We start from the raw sequence: 21,631 nt of genomic DNA, 5'->3' as shown, positions 1-21,631 counted from the left end.
CATGTTTTTTCTCTACATTGAGAGAAAGTTTAGAAAACATTTTAAATCGCTGAATGGTGCAAATAAAGCTCTTGAATGCTGAAAATGAATGCACCCATCCAACAATATTTAAGTATTTATTTATTCTAAGAGAAAGAGGGGACTTTTATTTTGCTGTCCCATTATTGTATTTCCATTTTATTTTATTGGTTTAGTTAAAATGGACAGAGCACATTGCATTACAAAAAAAACTGATAAAATACTAAAATAATTTTTAATTAGTAACATTTATTCTGCCACCTGTGGTCATTTTGGGATTATGTCTACGTCTTGAGGCTTTCCATTAAAATAAAGGTTGAATAAATAAATAAAAAGTTTACCTCACAGCCGTGCCAGTCAGTCTCATGCATGGGCCTGATGTTGCCTGTCATTGCAAAAAAATAAGAAGACACTGCATTGTCATTGCACCTAAATTGCCTCTTTAAAAAAAAGAAATCCAATGTGAGACATATAAAGACACAATAAGAAAACGTTATTGTCTGTCATAACAGTGATTGGTGATTCTAAAGTAAATTACATTAGTAGTACTTCTGAAAATATTAGTGTAATAAAATACCCAACATAACACACTAAAAAGCAAATTCCATTGACTAAAATATTTTAAAAAGACTAGTTATATAAGATGCTGGACAATGGTTGGACATTTTCTAGTGTTTTCATATTTAACCCCATCTTGCCATGTTGATATTTGTATCCAGGTAAAAATGCAGTCAAACATTCCTGATCTGGGCCTTTTGTTTTTACAAGAACACAGGATAGATTTATGAATTCATTAGAAATTCAATTGAAAAGCAAACTGGGAAAACATAGCAGCATTTTTGACCAAAAGAGCGTTTGAATAGGAAATCCTTTAAATGATGAGGTTAAATAAAGTAAATAAAAGAAGCATATTAGAGAATAGTTTCACACTTCTGGTTTTGTTCTGGGTGGGCTTATGTTGTTGTAACACAGAATGGTGCACTTAATTGAAAAATATAGAATCTATATCATAATAATGTATACATTTATATTTATGTATAAAAAATCAAAACCCTTCAAATAATCATAATACTAGTTTTCTTATCAGCATATTTGCAATCAAACTTCCACTTCACTGTGCTGGACTAAAAATCCTGCCACCTGTGGTCATTTTGCCACACAGCAGTGTCCATCCAGTCTTTAACATGGGCCTCGTGTTAAAAACGCTGCCATTGCAGGTGCCTTTCTCCACTGAGGAGAGAACAAAGGATGGAAGAGATAATTAATCAGAATTCAATTTTAATGCAAACGAGGGAAAATATGTGTCTGTTTGTTTTTTTTTTGTTTTTTTTCTCTTGCAATTTTCTTATCACACCTAATGTTGCCAGGGTTGACCATATTTGCAAGCAGCATAATGATTATCCCAGTGAAATGTAATGTGCTCACACTCACACATCCCTCTCTCCTCTCCTCTCCTCTTCTCTCCTCTCCTCCTGCACACTACATAAACGGCCACGTTTATCTGAATAAAGGTAAATGGGTTTTTGTCCGGGCGCAAAGCTGCGTAAGTGCATGAGCGCAGCGGAGTTAAGGTGTTTGGTTAATGGTTTCTAAATTGGGAAGCTGTCGGTTGTTGATGAAGGGGGGGCCGAGGCGTGGGGGGGTGAATCTAATACACTGGCGTATCCCGGTGGTTGCCTAGTAACGCGCTGGCAGTGGGCGCCGTAGAGAAATCTCTATGGTGGGCGCTCCGTTGAAACCGTTGGCGCTCCTGACCTTGGCGTCGTGAATGCGCAAAGCAGACGGACCGTGCAAAGCAGGAGATAAGAGTAAAGATCTGTGTGTTTGATAGCGACACCGGGGACGTATTTCACACACACACACACACATACACCCACACGCACACACACACAGCATCAGCAGCACCATTGTGTCTCTTACAGCTAAACGGAACGGACGGGTTATGGTATGGAGGATATCTCGAGATGGAGCGCGTGTCAGCTTCTGTAAAAACAGGTGAGTTCATCTAATAATAAATGTTCAGTTTTTTTACCCCTGCTGTGTGATGTGAGATGCATCTTCAATCAGACTGATCACTGACATTTTTTCTTTTTTGAATTATCATTATTATTTATTATTGTTATTTTCATTATTGATTAATTATATTATCATTATTGATGATTTCAAGAGCTTTCTCAGCCATGGTGGCGATGCTATTTGACTATTTCCCCCATTTTGATCAAATATTGCACCGTCCTGGATTAAACAAGCTTCCCAGTCACAACGTGAGGCACCGCACACACACGCGCACACACACGCGCACACACACACTACAGCAGTTTGTCGATGCTATATATGGGCTGTGTCGTGGTTTTTACTGTGCCTCTGGATCCTTGCATACATTTAGAAAGCACTGGTCATCCTGTTACCTGCATGTCATGATATGTCATGAGATTTGTTTGTTTTTTCACCTTCCCGTTATTCCACTGCTAAATGATGGGGATATGGGGGAATCCACTTAAACGCTTTTGATCCGCACCAGTCGAATTACAAGGGCATTGGGAGCCCACTATGTCTGACACACGAGGCTCCTTATCAGATGCTTTCATGTCGAGGGCCCCCCGAGGCTACCACGACCTAATCGATAATGTTGTCCCAGGGATTTTTATTACTGCTGAATTGGTGTTGAATTGTGTGCCTGTCAATGATGGAGGTGTAGAGATAGTAATAGGTGGGAGTGGAACATGATTACAGCAATCATTCTAATGGCTCTGTAACTGGGATCAAGTCACTCAAAAGGGAATTAAAGTATTTGGGATCCAGGAAATGCAGGACTTTGGGCAACAAAAAAAAACAAAAAACACAACATCACTGTGATGCATAAACATCTGCTGCAGAGTTATAGTCTAATAATAGACGTATGGTTGTAGAACATATTGATTTCTTTTTGCATATCCCTCACTTGCTGAGTTATCACAGGCATTTTAATTAGCAAAAGTTTCAACCTTGTCTGTTGCTGGATGTATTGCCAGTCTGAATTGTCCTAAAAAAAACACAGAGTGTACCAAAGGTAACCTGAGTGATGGCTTGATTTTATTGCATGGCCTATTTGGTGTCAGCCACGAAGCGCTTATCCACATGTGTCCCATCACAGAGCATAAGTTGGAGAAAGAATACTCCGCAGCTGTCTGCAGTAGAACCCGTAAAACAAAATGAAAGACTATAGATCAGGTAAAGCCTTTTCTTAACTGTCCCTCAGATTTGCTCTGAATCAAAATCTAATGTTTGACTTGACACGGATAAGCAAATGTGCTAATGTATAGATGCTTATATCATGAATCCATGTTTTATTCAGAAGGAAATTACGCTCGTTTTAAGAATTTATATTATCGCTTTGATCCATAGCACCCCACTGGTGTCTTTTTTTCTCTCTTTCTTTTTTCTACTGCCAAGGCTGTTTTTTAAAGCTGGGGACAACTAACCAGATCGGACTAATGATGTCAGATTTCCCTCCAAATGGATCACTGTGACTAAATATCGGTGCTAATTCCAAATCAGGAGACGCACCCCAATCTTCAGAAAAATGTCCTTGTCATCTTCTCGGGGGTTGCTTTAGATTATTTTCATATAACAGATGGAGATGAAACAAGTCTTGTCCCTCTTTCTGGCTACGGGGACGTGTTAATTAATACAGACAAAGCTGGCCTAGGGCAGAAACTTGCAAATGAACCACTGTGATTCTCACTATTTGAGAAAATAATGTGATCTGATTGGTCGCATTGCTAAAAAAAAAAACTCTAATGATGTCCATAGCTGGTATACAGTATATGCTGCGTTTGTGAAACAGAAAATGAGCTGCTTTTATTTGTGTTTATGTTGCTGCAATAGGGGAATCTGAAAGAGGAAAGCCAATGCATCATGTCCGTTGTTAATTGGTTTCTCGTACTCAGAGACAGAAATCGTCTCCTGTCTCAGTGGATAGGTTCCTCGGACTGAAAGAGAGATGCTAAGCTGGTTGTTTCCAATGCCGGGGGAGAAGTTATCAATAAATTTGATTAGCTGAACAAGCTTGTTTTTGCTTTGTACCCTGATAACTCAGTGGGAACATTGTGCATTTTAAACGTTCCTTGTTGGATAATGTGGACATAACATGAGACACGGGAGGATTCAGTTTACATGCACACGGGTTTATTCACTTATCAATGCACAGATGCTCTGGTGACTTCAGTTGAGTTCAAACAGATTGTTTGATTCGGAAGTTTCAGACTCAAGTTGGAGGAATTCTGACACTTGAATGTAAGGAAAGCGTGGATTCACTTATGGTTTCCATTAAATGATCTTTTGCTCCAGATAAGCCCGCCTCAAGTCTGTCAGTTCACCTGCAGTTACTCTGCTTTATGAGGAGGATTCGGTCCCATCAGGCACATTTGTTCTAGAGATGTTCAACACTTTCTAAGTCAGTTGCTGACAGTGTTGCTTGGATGTAAGGCAAAATAAACTTCCCTGTTTTATGATGTGGGATATTTGGTGTTTCTTGAAGGTGCAAAGTGTAAGAATTAAGCCTCTTTCACTCTAAAGTGAGTGGGTATACCTGTTTTTAACAAGCTTGAAGCTGATAAAACGGCATTGCCAGTGTTTGGTCTGCCCTGTGGTGTTTTTTTCACCCCTGAATCATCCGTGTACATTCATAACAAACATAACAAGTCAGGGAGAAGGGAGAAAAAACAACAACACATCAGAGCTCAGTGACAGCGTTCCAGCATTTTGTATCTCTAACAGTGGTGCCTCTTTTAAACTCAGCAGCCAGTGAACAAATTTAAGTTGCAAATAAAATAAAATGAGCAGAAATGAAATATACCAAGTGCTGTCCCAAGGTTCCCTAAAAACATTTAAGGATAACAGCTATGCTAATGGATAACAGCTGGCTGGACGATTTATGCCCGTCCTATGGTCGCTTTTCCTTTAAAGAGTTCTAAGCTCAACTCTACTCCTTTTGTTTACTTTCCGATTAGGGATAGTACCTGGTAGCTGGTGCTTTTTTTCAGTGCCTGCTCTGGAGAGGTTCCAGGGGAGCTGAGCGACACTAAAATGTGACCGAACCGAACAATGCCGAACTGTAGATCAGTTAAAAAGATGTAAAAACATGCATTAAACTCCAACATTTAGCAAGGCATTTTCTAAAATCTCAATATTTAACAGAGGAGTCTGGTGTACTTAATAACGTCACTGCCGAAAATCAGCTGCTGTGTCACACCGAGACGCTCCAGTCATGCGGGAAGGACTAATCTTTTTAATGAACCGATTCTAATGATTCAGCACGCCGAAAACAACTTCTTTGCTCATCACTAGTTTGTGTGTGTCACATATGATATGACGTCACGGCAGTTTCATGCAGACACTAAACCGAGTAGAGTCCAGCAGAGTAGTGCTGGAACTGTATCATGGTGCCAGAAATGATGCTGGATTTAGTATGACTGTCAAAAGTGACTCTTACAAAGACTTTCTCACTGATCAAAACCTGTTTTGAATTTTGACCATTGAGAGTATTAGTGTTGGGTATTAGTGGCATCTAATAGTAGAAGTGCAGATTATAACAAAGGCCTGTCACACCCTCGCAAGATGGCAGTCTACATAAAGCAAGGCCTATTCTAAGGCTATGAAAACCAAAGGGTTTTAATTTTGAATAGAATATACACTCATAGAAGCATATTGATGGTAGTATATTCAATTTCCGCCAGTAAACCCTCTTAAATGTTACACACTGGACCTTTAAACATAATAAGCAGTGAATCCTCCTTTGAAAACAGTCATTCTGTCATCTTGAATACTTTAATAAACCCTGAAACATTTGTCTCTGCAGTTCACTTCTTTCTTTCTTTTTTTTTTACATTAGAACACCTTTTAACACCTTTTTATCTCAAGATGCTTTCACAGTATCACTCCAACATCACAGCAGATGGGTTTTTCAGATTCCGCCCTTTGCCTCCTCATACACTCACACACAGACATCAGTATTCAGTGATTTGTGGCTGTAAAGGCATACATTTGCTTTTGTACCTGCACCTTGACCCAAAAGGTTATAAGCATTAACATTTTACTGTGGATATACAGTAGCATACTGATATTGAGATGATTTAAAAATATGTATGAGATGCAGAAGATAATGTTTTATATTTAAAATGTTCATGTTTCCCTGATGGCCATTTTTGTTGTTTTTCAGATCTGTGTACATTGCAATGAGAAGTGGAAGTGGAGTTGGTCCAAACCCGGTTGAGGTGTATTCAGATTCGATAACCATTGGAGTCCAGGTCACAGTGAGTGATGTCTGTTTGACGAGGTCAGGACAGCGGGACTGAGCAGACACTACAGTGTCCATTTTTGTTGTGCAGCGGGCTCTGTCTTGCCCAGACCATGTGGCTGGCTACATTTAGAGACCATCTGTTGCCTGCACACCTGCTGCATCAGCAAGGGACTGTAACCATCACCCACTGTGCTCTTCTTTGGTGGATATTATGCTCCTGCTGGTCATTCACCAAGGCAACAAGCCAGAGATTCTACCCGACGGTCACCACCCAGTTTGGGAAACTGCGAGGCCTCCGGGTCCCTGTGCCCAGCGAGGTGCTCAGGCCCGTCGATCAGTACCTGGGGGTCCCATACGCCGCTCCACCTGTGGGTGAGAAGCGCTTCATGCCCCCGGAGCAGCCCTCCTCCTGGTCAGGTATCAAGAATGCCACCCACTTCATGCCCGTGTGCCCTCAGAACATCCACAACACCGTGCCAGAGATCATGATGCCCATATGGTTCACCTACAACCTGGACACAGTCGCCACATACATTCAGGATCAGAGCGAGGACTGTTTATATCTAAACATCTACGCTCCAACAGCGGAAGGTAAGTTGGTGGGGTCAAATGGACAGCAATGACTTTCCATCTCCATTAATGGCTGATTTTGTGGCGCTGATGTTGTCTTGTAATCATCATACAGGCCCCGATCAGAGCTGGGATTAACATTTGTCCCTAGAGATCTGATCACAGTTCAAAGTGCGACTGTTCTCACATGGCATTAAAATGTGTTCTGTGGACACAATCGATCAGATTTCAGTTTACCCTTGCTGCATTTAAAAAGTCATGTCAAAATGATGTTTTTAACAAGACTGATTCTGTCTCTCTCTCTGAGTGACAGATAGAAAAAGAGGAGTCAGGAGTAGACGTGGGCCGATAACTGGTTTCAATGTATACTGCAGTTAGTAGCAAAAAGCTATTAAAAACCATTAAAATATCTGTTATACCATGCCTTAGGTATAAGCTGTTTTTAGTGACTCATCAAAAACAGAGTGCAGGTTGTGTGGGACACTGAATAACACAATTACTCACCCTCCAGGTTGGTGTGAGATGTTACTCTGTGAGCTGAGTTTCGGATTGTATGATGGCCGTGGCCATGAGGTGGTGACCTTTCAGAGCGATAGTTGTCATTGTACATATTGCACATCTTAAGCAATCGATTGCACATTAGAATTTGAAATGAATTATACGTGATACCATGATGTTTTTGTTTATAAGTTAAGTTTATAATTTTATACCATTCGATGCCTTATCGAAAGAAGCGGAGTGAATCAAAGTCTACTCACGCTGCTGTGACATGAAATGAATTTAATCATCAGAAAAACACAAAGCAGAGGAAAAATTCAGTTCTACTGCGAAACTGCAGCAGGTTAAAGGATGTCAACTGAAGAAGTCTCTCTACTCCATCTTGAGGAGAACTGCCCTCCTACACAGGAATGTGGACATCACATGTCCTCAAACGTGGTGATCTGATGCAGGGACATATTTCTGCGATGCACTGGGAGCACTCAGACCTGTACTTAGAGCATGTGATCGGATCACGCAGGAGGGATATTAATAGCAGCTCTGAATGGAGTCATAGCATGTGTTTTACCGCTGCTCATGTCACTGCTGCTTTACCATCCAGAGCAAACATCGCTGTGGACTCACATGTCACACGCGTATTTCATTTAAAGTAACGCCCATTTGCCACTTGACGAGCAGGAATTTAGTTGTTGTGGCAAAGGAATTCACTGCATGTGATTGATGTGTTGCTGAGGTAAAGTGTTGTCTAAGTGCTGGTCCACCTAAACTATGCAATGATTTTCCGCTTTTAAAACGATGAGCGCGGCGTATTTGGCTGTCACCACAGGGCAGTGTAGTCATGAAGAATTACTCAGTAACGTAGTAATTCTAGCAGTGCCATCGTTCCATGTTTGTCACAAATTATTTCATGTCACATGGAATCACTGCTTTCTTTTTCTTTTTTTTAAGGCGTAACTGAGTTGTAGAGGTAATTACAGTAATACCATTTGATTTGTAATGCTATTTTCAGCTTGGTAGTAACATTAGTCCTAGAGTAGCAGAGTTGATTGCTCTAAGACAGCAAGGGAAGCTCATCTTCCTCTACAATGTCAAAGTGGAACATGCACTGTGTTGTATTTACATTGTAATACTAAACGTGCACTAGAACACATTTACAACGTGTCACCAGTTTGTTCACAATCAGCCTTTTTATCACGGATCGTCTTACGTCATTTTTGTATTCCCGTAGCAGCCTCCACATTAAAACCTCTTGAACAGAAAAATGTCACTTCCACGGAAGCTCAGCTTCTCTGGGAGTCAATGGAGCAGTGGGCGGGCACAGACGCTGGGCTTCTGCATGATGATTGGAGGAACTGTGTGTTATTTTCTGGGCGATGTAGCCCATTTTCATGTGTACATAAAAACACTAACATAGCATTTCAGTTTTACTTGATTATCGTGTTTCCTTGTTTCCATGATTAACAGCTTCCCCTGTGTCAAAGACCAGCAACTGACACCATAGTGTAGATAATATTAAGATGTGATTTCTAAATTATAATCAGACATTAAATTGAAATGAATCCTCCTTTTTAATCATTTTAAATGTCTATAATTTGTTGAGTTTCTTCCCACTATACTCTTTCCTGCTATACACACTGTATCTTCTCTAACTCCACTGTTGACGCACAGATTTCTCTTACTCCTGTCTCTTTAATACACCCGTTTGTCCCTGAGAATATACTGCCACTCTCTCTCTGACAGCCAGTCTAATGCAGTCACAGTGTACCCGTGTTCAGCTTGTGTATATGTAACACGCCACTCTGCCTGTCTTTTCTATGGTAGCATAGCAACAACAGATAAACAGCCTGCTTGAGAGGTAGCTTCCAAAATGGTGCAGCCTGTGCATTATGAAGCCCCGAGTCTGTATCCTGCCTAAAGAGCTCATCACCTGCCACAGACACACACACTCAGTTTTGTGCAGCTGTCCTTCTTAGGACACTGCATTATTTCCATAACCTTAACCATAACCAGTTAATGACTAACCCTAACCTAAATTCAAATCTACCGCCTAAACTTAACCATTTCATCAGAAATTAGGTTCTGCATCATTAGGATCAGGTTTAGGTCTCCATGAGGTCTACTGGTCCTGGTCCAGTTTATGCCACAAAAGGTCCTACACAGGCAACAAATACAAGTATGCACACACACAAACGCAGGTTAATTAAATTTCACATTTGTATTCATATTTCAAAGGAACTAGCTGAACCATTTGGTTCCAAAGACGTTTACTTCTTCCGACATTGTTTATTTAAAACACACCTTGGGCCTTTTGTGACTTTTCATTTTTGTTTCACTGGTGTGAAACCTTTGCTGTTTTTCCGTTTGCTTATCACCACCAGTGGTATTTGAAATGTGTGTTTGTGAAAATCCCCACTGTTCAATATTTATTTTGTGGCTTGATGCCCAACACAAATCACGGTATATTAATTATTCACTTATAAACCGCACACCTCCCATCTTCAGTAATTATCCTGCGGTGGTTTATCACAAGAATTGACCTGACAATTTGTGTAAACATAGATTAAACTGAACCAAGAGAGATGTGTTTGGTCTATTCGGGTCAAAACTAAGGCAGATTGAGTGAATGAGTGCATGAGCGCTTTAAATATTATTGAAAATGCAATGTGACTCAATCACAGGAGCGGCAATTATCTGCTAAAACTAAATTGTTTCACAACATATCATCATCGATGTGTTACTACAGAAACACCTTGGCCTACAATTCATATTTCTAAACGTATTTCTGTGAAACATAAATTGCAAAACATTCCCTCCCCACTTAAATTGTGTCAAATAACACATTTATTTATGCATATATTGTTCAGCCCTGGTGCGCACACTGTACAATGCCAATATTTTGCGGAATCATTTATGACAAATATAACAAGGAAGAAGTCTTTGGTGGGTAGTTGATTTAAACAGAATCATTACTTTGCCACAGAGTTCATAATGCATCGGTGAGTACACGTGTAATACACCTTAAAAGATGTCATCTTCATCTTGTCCGACAAACATCTGAAAGGAAAAGTGCAACATACTGCATGTAACTTCTTTTTTTGCCTTTTTTTTTTTTTTACATGTGAATCCCAGGGAGCCAACACAAGAAAAAGGGGGCGTCTTTCTCACACGCTGAGACTCATATATCTGAAGGTATTTGTAAGACGTAGTCCTGCTGCTGCATGGGTTCTTTTAGTTTGAGTGTGGCTGATGAAGATCTCCCATTTATTAGATTTTTCTTTCTGGAAGAATTATGGTGGTGGTTTCCTTTATTTGTTCGTGAGATAAGACAGATGTCTAAATGTTGCTGTTACTGCACTTCATGTTTTGAGCCGAAACTCTGTTGCAGGTCCTTTTTCACCAAAGTGCTACATCTCTGCTGCCACGTAGTACATCGATTCAGAGATTGCATTATCTACTTATCTGTCTCATAGTCCCTTTTAAGGCCAGTCATTAGTCCATGGAACAAATTGGACTGAAAACATGGAACAGATTTTCTATTTCTGTAGATTAAGAAAAATAAGACTTTCTTTTTTAGGGTTGTGTTAGAAACCAACAGCAATTTTACACACAGCACATTTTTTTTATGCATGTGCATGACTGTTATATGTTAAAATATAAGATCCCAGTCATTTCCTCTCACTTATGATTCAAAGATCAGTCAAATGTAAACATGTACATTGTCCTCTGTTTGTGAAGCAAACTCCTATTATCTACTCATATAGCATTATATTGAATAGCCACTGGGGGACGACTGCTGGTTGCAAAAAGACTCAAGTGTGATTGACAGCTGGTATTATCTAATAGGAGCTTGGTGGCAGGTGACGCCTCTGAATCCCATGTAACAAAACCTCAAAATGGCCGTGTTGCAATTCTGAAGGCTGTAAAATAGCAGTTCAGAATCTGTTTTTGCAACTGGAAATTCACCGGCAACCAGGCACCTACACTGGCTGTCAGTCATGCTGGTGCTCACTCACATGTGCTGTGGTTTATCGAATGTAATTAAAAAACCTGACATCACATGCTGTTGAAGAAGAGCCAAGATAGCGATCGAGACCATTCACGCCTGCAAAATATTTACTGACATTATAAATCAAATTACAATTGGGCTCATTTTCCCATAGATTTCCATTCAGTCTGGAGTTGCCTCCTACATTTCTAGGGCTAATGCGGAGAATTTTAGATTTGGTACAGTACTGGAGTATTATTTTTAGTGCTTACCTGCATCCTAAAATGTGTTCAATTTAACCATTTTACTCATACGCTTCTTGTCAAAAAAATCATTAAGAGCTTCTGAAAAGCGGGCCTCCACCACTGCTTCGAAGCATCTTTTGTGAGCAGCCTTTCTTTACCCATACCTCGCGCTGCACAGCTTTACTAACAGTGCTTCATTAATTCTCAGTTTCATTACTGTTGCCTCTGCAGTTCTCTGCTCAGCATGTGTGTGTGTGTGTGTGTGTGTGTTGCAGATATAAGGGACTCTGAAGCTCGACCTGTGATGGTCTACATCCATGGAGGCTCCTATATGGAAGGCACTGGGAACATGATGGATGGCAGTGTGCTGGCCAGCTACGGGAATGTTGTTGTCGTCACGCTCAACTACCGGATTGGAATATTAGGTGATTACACAGCGTCGCTGTGTGGTAACTTTTAATGGTGTTTGAAATTGGGTATTTAGCAGTGTGTAATGTGGGAGAATAAACTGTAATAATGGTCGTTAATTTCCACTTACGTTGCTGTTATTAACCCATAAGAGGAGGTAGTCAAATAACAGAAAAGTGTAAAAAAAAAAGGATCACATTATTTAGGTAAGTGATATCTTGGCAGCGTAGCATACCTCGATTTGCATACGGTGTCTCAGGAAAAGCTGCATAAACACTTATTATGTCCTGTCCTTGTTGCACACGGACCGGCTCTGAAACAACAAACTCTGTCTTCCTTTACATTATCTAATCTGTACAACATTATCAACCCATGTCATTCTTAAGAGAATGCGGATTTAAATACTGTATGGAGAGGCGCTGCAGTCCCAGGCATTTGCAAGGTCAACAGTGTTTTGTTTCCCCCGTGTTTAACATTCCAAACAGTGTGTTGTGTAGATGGGACGAGACAAGGCAATAAGTAATGGCGTCAAATTGCAAGAGCAGCGGTGACCTCTCCGTGGTTTTATGAAATTCATTTAAAGAAATAGTGCGGTGAGAGATTTATTCATCAGTGCGTGCTGGATGTTAGGAAGTCACTTTTGCGAAGAGAGCGTTCAGATTTGATGAGCAGAGCCCTGATCAGTTCCAGACAGACACTCCTGATTGCAGGCTTTTACATGCAGACACTGTAGGAGAGCAGAGGCATATTCGCACCTGAGGGGATACGGTGTCAGTCTGCTCAGCCGCCCCGCTGTGCTATAACTTATGATCAAAGCTGTGGCATACATACTGTAGATTTTTTTTCTTTCAGTGCTGGTTCTGTTGTATCTCTGCATAATTCAGGCTTCCTCAGTACTGGTGACCAGGCTGCAAAAGGAAACTACGGACTGCTGGACCAGATTCAGGCTCTTCGGTGGATCAGTAAGAACATCGGTTACTTTGGAGGAGACCCAGGCCGCATCACAGTCTTTGGATCTGGGATCGGTGCATCCTGCGTCAGTCTGCTGACATTGTCTCACCACTCAGAGGGTAAATAAAAAAAAAAAGCAATTTAAAGCTGCATTGCGTAACCTTTGGAAAAAGTTGTTATTTGTTTTGCTTCTGTTTGGTGTTTGTGAACAGAAACACTGCATTACCCTCATGTGGAGGATAATGCAGCGAGTGAGTGAGCGAGTGAGGTTTTTCTTTGCATTTTCAGTCATACTCTGTCTCTCTCAACATAAAACTTCCATGTGCAGCACAGGGATGTTATACTGAGAGACACACAGAGATGTGTGTATATTTGAAAGATGTGCACTACTGTTTTAAAGCAAGAAATCAACTAAAAATAACTTCATGAGTCATAACGTTAACACTTCAATTTCATGTGCTCAGGGGTTGAAATAACAGTCTTGCCAAGTTTTGGAAGAAATCTAAAACCAAATGAAAAACTTTACATGCAAGATTCAATTTTTTCTCAATCAAACTGATGTCTTATCTTGAAGATGTCAATATTAGTCCTTTGTTTCCAGTGTAACCCTAAACGGTCTTTCCAGGAGATGAAACGTTATGATATGGGAATAGAGTAAAAGGAGTATTCATTTAGTAAGTGATTGCTTTAGTTCTTTTGTATTCTATCTAATCAGCCTGAAAGCTTTGCCTCCTAATATGTGAAGCTCTTCCAGAAGCACGCGAGCAAAATAAAGTTTTCAGCGTGTCGTCACGCTCACCTGTGACCATCTGTTCCAACCATTCTGATTAACTCATATTTTAGTCTCTTATCATTTATCAAACCTGCACTGTTTCATTAAATATTTAATAAAAAGCTTATAACACAAATTATTTGTGTTATAAGCTTTAAATGAAAATTATAAAGGAAACAATAGCAGCCAATCATTTTAAACCGTATACAATATCCACTGGTGACTGATGTCTACCGACAAATAAAACAACTTAAAAAGTGAAATGACACGATCAAAGCTCCTTGCAAGAAAAGACGTGTATTTCAATCGTGGTGGCTGAGTGGAAATTGAACCTCTTATCTCTTTTGTGCTATTGCCCTGATACTCAGGACAGAATTAGTGTGTTTTTCATCAATGCTAGTGCTAGTGACGCTGCGGCTTGCATCCTTTGTGGGGTTTACATTTGATGTCGTAGCTCGACCTGCTGCAAATGCGCAAAGATCTTGGGCTGTCTTTGAAGTCGACTGGCAAGCTGCCGCCCTACAAAAATGAGATAAATGACAGCATCAAAGGGATAAAGTGACATTGTCCTTGCACCTTTTTTTTTTTTTCTCCCCGGCAACTGCAATGCCATAACCTCAGCCGAGTATTTTTGAGTTGATACATATCACATGTTGTTTGTAGGTTTCGGAAGAAAATCCCTAGAGACAGAGGTGACACACTGCATATAAACAGCATCCAGCAGAACAGAATGTTGACTGTATCAACAGTGAAGGATCAGGGCTACTGCGTATCCAGCTCTGTGCGCGGTGGCACCCTCCACTGCACACTTCACATCAGCAGTCTGTGTGTATTGAGCTGTGTAGCTTGTTAGACTCGTATATTAAGGAGTCTGCAATTACTGTATGTCTGTTAGTGAGCGGTGTAAGGAAAACTACCACTGCACAGAAACAATGCCGCAAATTGGTCATTAATTCTCCCTCATCTACACAAGCAGTGTCACCACATCAAACAAACGCAGAAATATTAGTCATTTTTGCCTTGTTTATTGTAACAATAACAGGGATCAACATCCCATCACCAGTTTATTTATTTTACCATCCGTTTGACCGAGCATCTTCTCAGCAAAGCTTTATTAGACACGGTATTTGTAATTCTTTAATTTGTAATTCTCTCGTCTGCTGGTATTCAAAGTACTTCACATGCAGGCTTCTTTGCAACTCATTTCTTCGATTTGATTTTACCTTAATGCACACATTTAGTTCTGGATATGCCCCAAATATGTCTAGTACTATATGTATATTTGCATTCAATTATTGTGTCATCGATACTGTACATTCAGAGTAAGTTACTTTAATTTTTTATAGTAAATTAGTGTAAATCAAGTAAGTTTGTTAATTTACAGCACCGATTGTAAAGCTAAAGCTATGATTTAGCTGTATTTTCTTGTATGAATAGAAATACTGACTCTACAGTAATTGTGTCGTATATTACAGTGATTTAGAAAGTATTTCCCCCCGTATAGTGTATTTAACTGTAACTTTACAGTCAATGTGCACCACGGCACTGTAATTTAGCAATAGAATTACCATGGAAACTGCAAGGTAAATGCAATGAGACACTTTTAGTCACAGCAGAATACAAACAAAAGCATTGTTTAAACACAAAAGAGAAATCCCCGCTGTTACTTTTCACTATTGTTGTTTGTCATGCATCGATTTGAAAATAAGAAAACAACGGCAGAGGAGAATATCTGATGCTCTGTCACACATGTTCAGGTGTGTTTTTATGGATATAAGTCATGGAATTGCTTTGACGGATTTGGTTGGCTGATATTAACCACTTATTCCTGGACCTGAATTTTGTCTTCCAAGGTTTGTTCCACAGAGCCATCATCCAGAGTGGTTCTGCACTGTCCAGTTGGGCGGTCAACTACCAGCCGGTCAAATACACTCGCATGCTAGCTGAGAGAGTTGGCTGCAATGTGCTCGATACTGTCGACATGGTCTCCTGCCTGCAGAAGAAGAGTGCTAAGGAGCTGGTGGAGCAAGACATCCAGCCCGCCCGGTACCGCGTGGCCTTTGGCCCCGTCATTGATGGAGACGTCATCCCAGACGACCCTGAGATCCTGATGGAGCAGGGCGAGTTCCTCAACTATGATATCATGCTCGGGGTCAATCAGGGGGAGGGCTTGCGCTTTGTGGAGAACGTGATGGACATGGAGGACGGCGTGTCCGGCAGCGACTTTGATTTTGCTGTGTCGGATTTTGTGGACAGCTTGTACGGCTATCCAGAAGGAAAGGACACACTGAGGGAGACGATTAAATTCATGTACACGGACTGGGCTGACAAGGACAACCCGGAGACCAGGAGGAAGACCCTGGTGGCTCTGTTCACCGACCACCAGTGGGTGGAGCCCTCGGTGGTGACGGCTGACCTGCACGCCCGCTATGGCTCGCCAACATACTTCTACGCCTTCTACCACCACTGCCAGAGCCTCATGAAGCCTGTGTGGTCAGACTCAGCACACGGAGATGAGGTGCCTTACGTGTTTGGCATCCCCATGGTCGGCCCGACTGATCTGTTCCCCTGTAACTTCTCGAGGAATGACATTATGCTCAGTGCCGTGGTGATGACTTATTGGACCAACTTTGCCAAGAGTGGGTGAGTAGCAGAACATCTAGTGTGCATGCTAATTTTGTCTTGTCTGTTTTGCTTTCTGGCAGCAATGAGAAGTCCTGTGTCATTTCTGGCTCAACACTACGACACGCATTCATTTCACAGCCTTCAGCATATTTGTTGGCCATGAATTTTTGTGACAAACCCATAGTCTGTACATGAAGTTTGTGGGGAAATGAGCCTACCTATAATCACTTAAATACATGTGATTGACAGCTGGCATCATCCAATAGGAACCTGCTTGCAGGCGAAGCTTCTGATGTCAACATGGTGCCATTTTGTTGACATCCCAATTCACATATGGGTGACTCAGGGGTTAAAGAAAATGCCACAGGGCAGACCGACCACTGGCAAATGAAAAACAATTGATTTTAAAACTATTTTTTTGTTTGAAAGGGGCTGAAACAATTTACAGTTACCACACACTCAAATCTCATTCAGCAGATGCTCATTTGAAAAGGGTGACTGGTTAACACAAGTGGCTTAACAGGCACAGAGCTGATTTTTGTTGAGATGTTAAACCTCTGTCTACAGTTACCCTTCCTTTATCACCCTGATTAAAGAACTAGCATTCAGCCTTAAGTGGCGCCTCTTAATTAGGCACAGCCTGAACTCCGACATCTATGTCTTCGAGGCTTATCTCCTTTTCCGCTGCCCGGGATGCGATGCTCCGGCGTTTGCCAATTAATGTGAATGCTGGAAAAAAACAAAACATCAGAAGTCTATAAACTGATATGTCTAACTGTGAGCTGAAGTGATGACACCATTGCACCCGTACCCCTGACAAAAACCAGTTATCAAAACCAAAATGCTCCACTGTATTGTCAAATTATCTGAGACACACATTTCTGTACAACCGAATGAAAAGCAATTTTTTTTTAAGAGTTAGTGTTGTGTTTACACTCTGCAAAATCTCTGAGTCGCAATCTTTCATCACTTTGGGCAGACTTCCTTAAGGTGATGGATCTTGAAATTTACAGCTTAATTCCCATAAATATTTTAAGCAGCTCTTTGCTGTTTAACAAACAGGTTTATGTTGGAGAGGCAGTTTAGATGCACTTCATAAACCTCTCCCTGCTTAATGTCACTTTTGTTTATTGCAAATAATTAGTACAGAAAATAAATAATGTACTGTACGATATATACTGTGTAACCATATTTGCTTGTAATACACAAGGTCCACTCACATATCCATATTTAATACACTGGCACTAAATATTAGCGTCTTTTATTGATAGTAGGCTTTAAATCATAATGTATGCATTTCTCTATAGGTTTCTATATTCGTATTAACATAACAACACCTTTATAATGGTTTCCAGTTATCAGCAAAAAAAACGACAACAATCGTGACAGTTTCCTACGGAGACAAAGATTTGCTGTGTGTTTTTCTCAAGATAAGGGAGTTTCTCTATAATGGAGGACTCACTGTGTGTCCTGCTGGAGTTTTCCTCCAAACTGAATGTACAGCTGCAATGACACCGCGCATGAAGGCGCTCGCCGTAAAGGAAAAAAGCATGAGGGAATGCTGAGCCCTTGAGGAGAAATAACGATATTACATAGTGCTGCCCTACTTATTGTTGAAACACATGTGTTTAAAATGGCAAAATTGCATGTATAGATCGGTATTTTCTGGCTATTGTCACAACTATTGTTTAAAAAGTGTGTCCCCTCATAATATACTGATATAAGTGATGTTGGGTCCTTGCCTCATTCGACTCGTCACAGTGTTGTCACTGCAGTGAGTCACTGTAAACTGCCGCTGCAGCAATGGCATACTCAACAACGCTGTTAAAATGATTGTCATATGAAGTGAAGCAAATGTGTGTTTTATTAGCTTCATCCGAATCGTTCCTTCGTACGACAGCGTTTCTGTATTAATAACTCATGCTGTGGCAGTATAATTCTGCAGAAGGTCAACGGATGATTGTCATTGAATTATGCTCCAACTTTTCTACGCTGTGTCCACAGGGATCCTAACAAGCCTGTGCCACAGGACACCAAGTTCATCCACACGAAGGCCAACCGCTTTGAGGAGGTGGCCTGGTCCAAGTACGACCCCTATGACCAACTCTACTTGCACATCGGCCTAAAACCTCGAATCCGTGACCACTACCGTGCCACTAAAGTGGCCTTCTGGAAACACCTGGTACCTCATCTCTACAACCTCCACGACATGTTTCACTACTCCTCCACCACCACCAAGGTCACCCCACTGGATCCTACACAGTCCAACGGGAAGAGGTCCGGCAGCACCGGTCTGTCCCCGGTCTCCACTGCCCACAGTGACGGAGAAGGTGGGAGGGAGATGGGTCCGCTGATCATGCCCAACCCGAGAGATTACTCCACAGAGCTTAGTGTCACCATCGCCGTGGGGGCGTCACTGCTTTTCCTCAACGTCCTCGCCTTTGCCGCGCTGTACTACCGCAAGGACAAGCGCAGCAGGCAGGACACGTCCCAGCAGCCCAGTCCCCAACGCGACAGCAAAGGCAACAACGTGAGCCACACCAACACTGTGGATGAGACCCTGTCGTCCCAGCAGAGGAACCAGTGCGAGGCGCTTCACAATCCTCTCCACGTGTCACCCAGCCTGGACTATTCCCTCACCCAGCACCGCTCGCCTGACGACATCCCGCTGATGACCCCCAACAACATCACCATGATCCCCAACTCGCTGATGGGCCTCTCCAACATGAGTCCATACAGCACCTTCCCAGCTGGTTACAGCTCTGCAGGTCTGCCCAGCACCCACTCTACTACACGTGTATAACCTGGGAGACAGGGAGACGAGAAACGTGACATATGTAAAACACGGAATGTAAAGCTGTATTTAGGATGTGTAGGTAAAATAGAATTGAATCTGTTCGTTCTGTCTTTTCCAGAGGTGTTAAATCACCAACATCCTGCCTTTGCTCTCTCATAATAGAAGTATAACTGCAGAGTCATTTTATAATACTCATTTTCAAAGGCAGCCTAAAAGGGAAGAAAAATAAAAAAGTGCATTTCATTTCCCACCTTGGCTTTTTTGAAACTTTACCTAGTAAGAACTTAGTATAATGTTTATACAGTTGGATTTGTATGGGAAGCCTTTTCTTACTCTGTGATATCTATTTTGATCTCGTGGAACAAAGTGACATTACAACCCGTGGCGGAGAGAGATGAGATCTGGGAAAAGACGATAAAAAAAGCAGTATTATTGTTATTGTTGTTATTATTATTATTATTATTACTATTATCGAGCTATTTTATACATATTTCTCATGGTACATTGCTTATTATGGAAATGTGTTTTTATTGTAATTACTTTAAAATGCCTTGTAACTCACTCACGTAAGGAATGACTGTAGACACTTAACGACAATGGAATTTTACTGGACGCACATGTGGTAAAACGATCCAGTTTATTCACAATATCTGGTGTATGTGTGTGTGTGGGTGTGCGTGTGGGTGTGTGGGTTGATAAGTGTGCTACAAAAATGTAAATTAGGCATTATTTGAAGTTAGCCCTTCTGTTTTTGCATATGCAGTGTTGTGTATTTGTTGTAGTCTATTTGAGTATCCTTGCTATATTTTTTTTTTGTTTCACGTGTCCAACATTTTTCGCTTAATACATTGTAGGACTTATAACTAATGCTTCACTCAAAAAAAAAATAAAATAATAGAATTGCTTAAAATGTGTTTTTTCCTACGCTAACCAACTCATGGTTCTTTTGGCTTGGCTTGTTTGTACAGAATAAACTTAGACCAACATTTTATTTGTGGTTTGTTTATGACTACTGTAAGGTCTCCAGAGAAAATACTGTAATTACATTGTAACTGTATGTATACCAACTCAATTATTCACATTTAAAAAAAAAAAAAAAAAAGGAGTGAACTCTTAACAATCGTGGTTTGGACCCCGTGCATACCAGGATATATTCTGGGGTCTTCTTTTTTCCTGAATGGACATGATGGACATCAAGCTTTGAGATTTTGATTTCTTTGAAACCTATCATAATGTTGTTTAATCAAAATAAGACAACTATTAAAACAATTTTGGAACTAAAAGAAGTGGAATTTGATCACATTTCGTATGTATAACGCTTGGATATGAATGTGTCCTACTGAGTTTGTTGAGATAATCATGACTGTGTGTGAAATGTCCTCAGCTGCACAGAGTCTTGGTTTAAAGGGCAACTCCAACAATTTTCTATTTTAAATTTTACAAGTTTGGGAAAATGCTACTACATTCCTGTGGCTCCCTCTGGGGCTGAAGACTGAAGAGAAAGGCCGTGCTGCTTGCGGTGAGCTCTGTAGCAGGCTCCTCATCTTTATCGTCGAGGCCAGAGGCTCAAGGCTACATTAACCACTGTTAGCATAACACTGAACATCCAACATAAAGTGACAATATTTCTGGTTCTGCGGCATCAGCTTTTATTTGTCCATTGAGAGCCCGACAGTGATTTGATGGAGAAGGCCACTTTTATTGTGCAAAACAAAGCAATGAAAGAAATGATTAGTTTCAAGTGATGGTCAGAGGTAAAGCTGCAGCGTGTAGCTGCTGTTGATTCCGCCTCTGTTTGGTCTTCATGAGCAGAACTGCCATTTTTTAAAGGCAAATAGCGACAAAACCTAGCAGCTTTCTGTCATAAACCTAAATACTTAGCAAGAATGCACAGTTCCCGCTGCGGATGTTTAGTGCAGCAGACTCTATGTGGAACAATGACGGATCTGTTTTGTTGATTCAAGTGAAAATAGGTTTAGATTTCTCCTCTTTATTTTACGATTCAACACTATTTTTCTCCCGTGTGTGAAATCTCTGAAGGCAGGACGTGTTCTAGTGATATCTCGTGTCATTTCAGACTGACTTTAGTTACTTTTCATTGACCGCAGTGGGTAACACTGTCAAACAATCTCCAAACAGCTCAGAATATGACGTCATCCATGGAAATACAAGGCCAGCGTTTTGAGTTTTTCGCATTCTGGGAGGCGTTTTTTAAAAAAAATACAGGTTCCCCTAAAACGCCGTCTCCATGTGGACAGGGCACCTCTCTGGCAAAAGAAAGTATGCATATTCACCTAAACCCATTTCCGTGTGCACGGCCCCTCAGTCTGACACAGTCACTGAACTAAAATACAGCTGAACAAGTTGTGATTTGGTTCACGATCGCCGGCTTTCAGCAGTGCTGTCACTAAATACACTAAATAGACTTTAGATTTTTGAGAATTTCCTTGCTAAATGTTGGCGATGAATGCATCTTTTCAGG

At 41.0% G+C, this 21,631-nt stretch overlaps 1 protein-coding gene across 2 annotated transcripts; it reads left to right on the top strand.

Moving 5' to 3' along the window:
* Positions 1 to 1,685: 1,685 nt before the first annotated feature.
* nlgn3b (neuroligin 3b) lies at positions 1,686 to 19,799 on the top strand. Of its 2 annotated transcripts, XM_058626809.1 has the most exons (7): positions 1,686 to 2,013; positions 6,218 to 6,889; positions 10,496 to 10,555; positions 11,872 to 12,021; positions 12,889 to 13,074; positions 15,581 to 16,370; positions 18,357 to 19,799. In XM_058626809.1, the coding sequence occupies exons 2-7, from the start codon at positions 6,409 to 6,411 to the stop codon at positions 19,153 to 19,155; spliced, it is 2,466 nt and encodes an 821-aa protein (XP_058482792.1). In that variant the 5' UTR covers positions 1,686 to 2,013; positions 6,218 to 6,408; the 3' UTR covers positions 19,156 to 19,799. The 2 variants fall into 2 exon arrangements, with proteins under 2 accessions (XP_058482792.1, XP_058482793.1); XM_058626810.1 differs by lacking the exon at positions 10,496 to 10,555.
* Positions 19,800 to 21,631: the final 1,832 nt, after the last annotated feature.

The sequence above is a fragment of the Solea solea genome, chromosome 4 (assembly GCF_958295425.1).
Source record: "Solea solea chromosome 4, fSolSol10.1, whole genome shotgun sequence".
Lineage (NCBI taxonomy): Eukaryota > Metazoa > Chordata > Actinopteri > Pleuronectiformes > Soleidae > Solea > Solea solea.
This window is presented reverse-complemented; position numbering and strand designations above follow the sequence as displayed.

Excerpts from the sequence above, each read along its gene's own strand:
- nlgn3b (XM_058626809.1), top strand. The coding sequence starts at position 6,409 with ATGTGGCTGGCTACATTTAGAGACCATCTGTTGCCTGCACACCTGCTG. Across the intron at positions 12,022-12,888 it reads CTACCGGATTGGAATATTAG|GCTTCCTCAGTACTGGTGAC; the intron begins GTGATTACACAG and ends TGCATAATTCAG. Across the intron at positions 13,075-15,580 it reads ATTGTCTCACCACTCAGAGG|GTTTGTTCCACAGAGCCATC; the intron begins GTAAATAAAAAA and ends TTGTCTTCCAAG.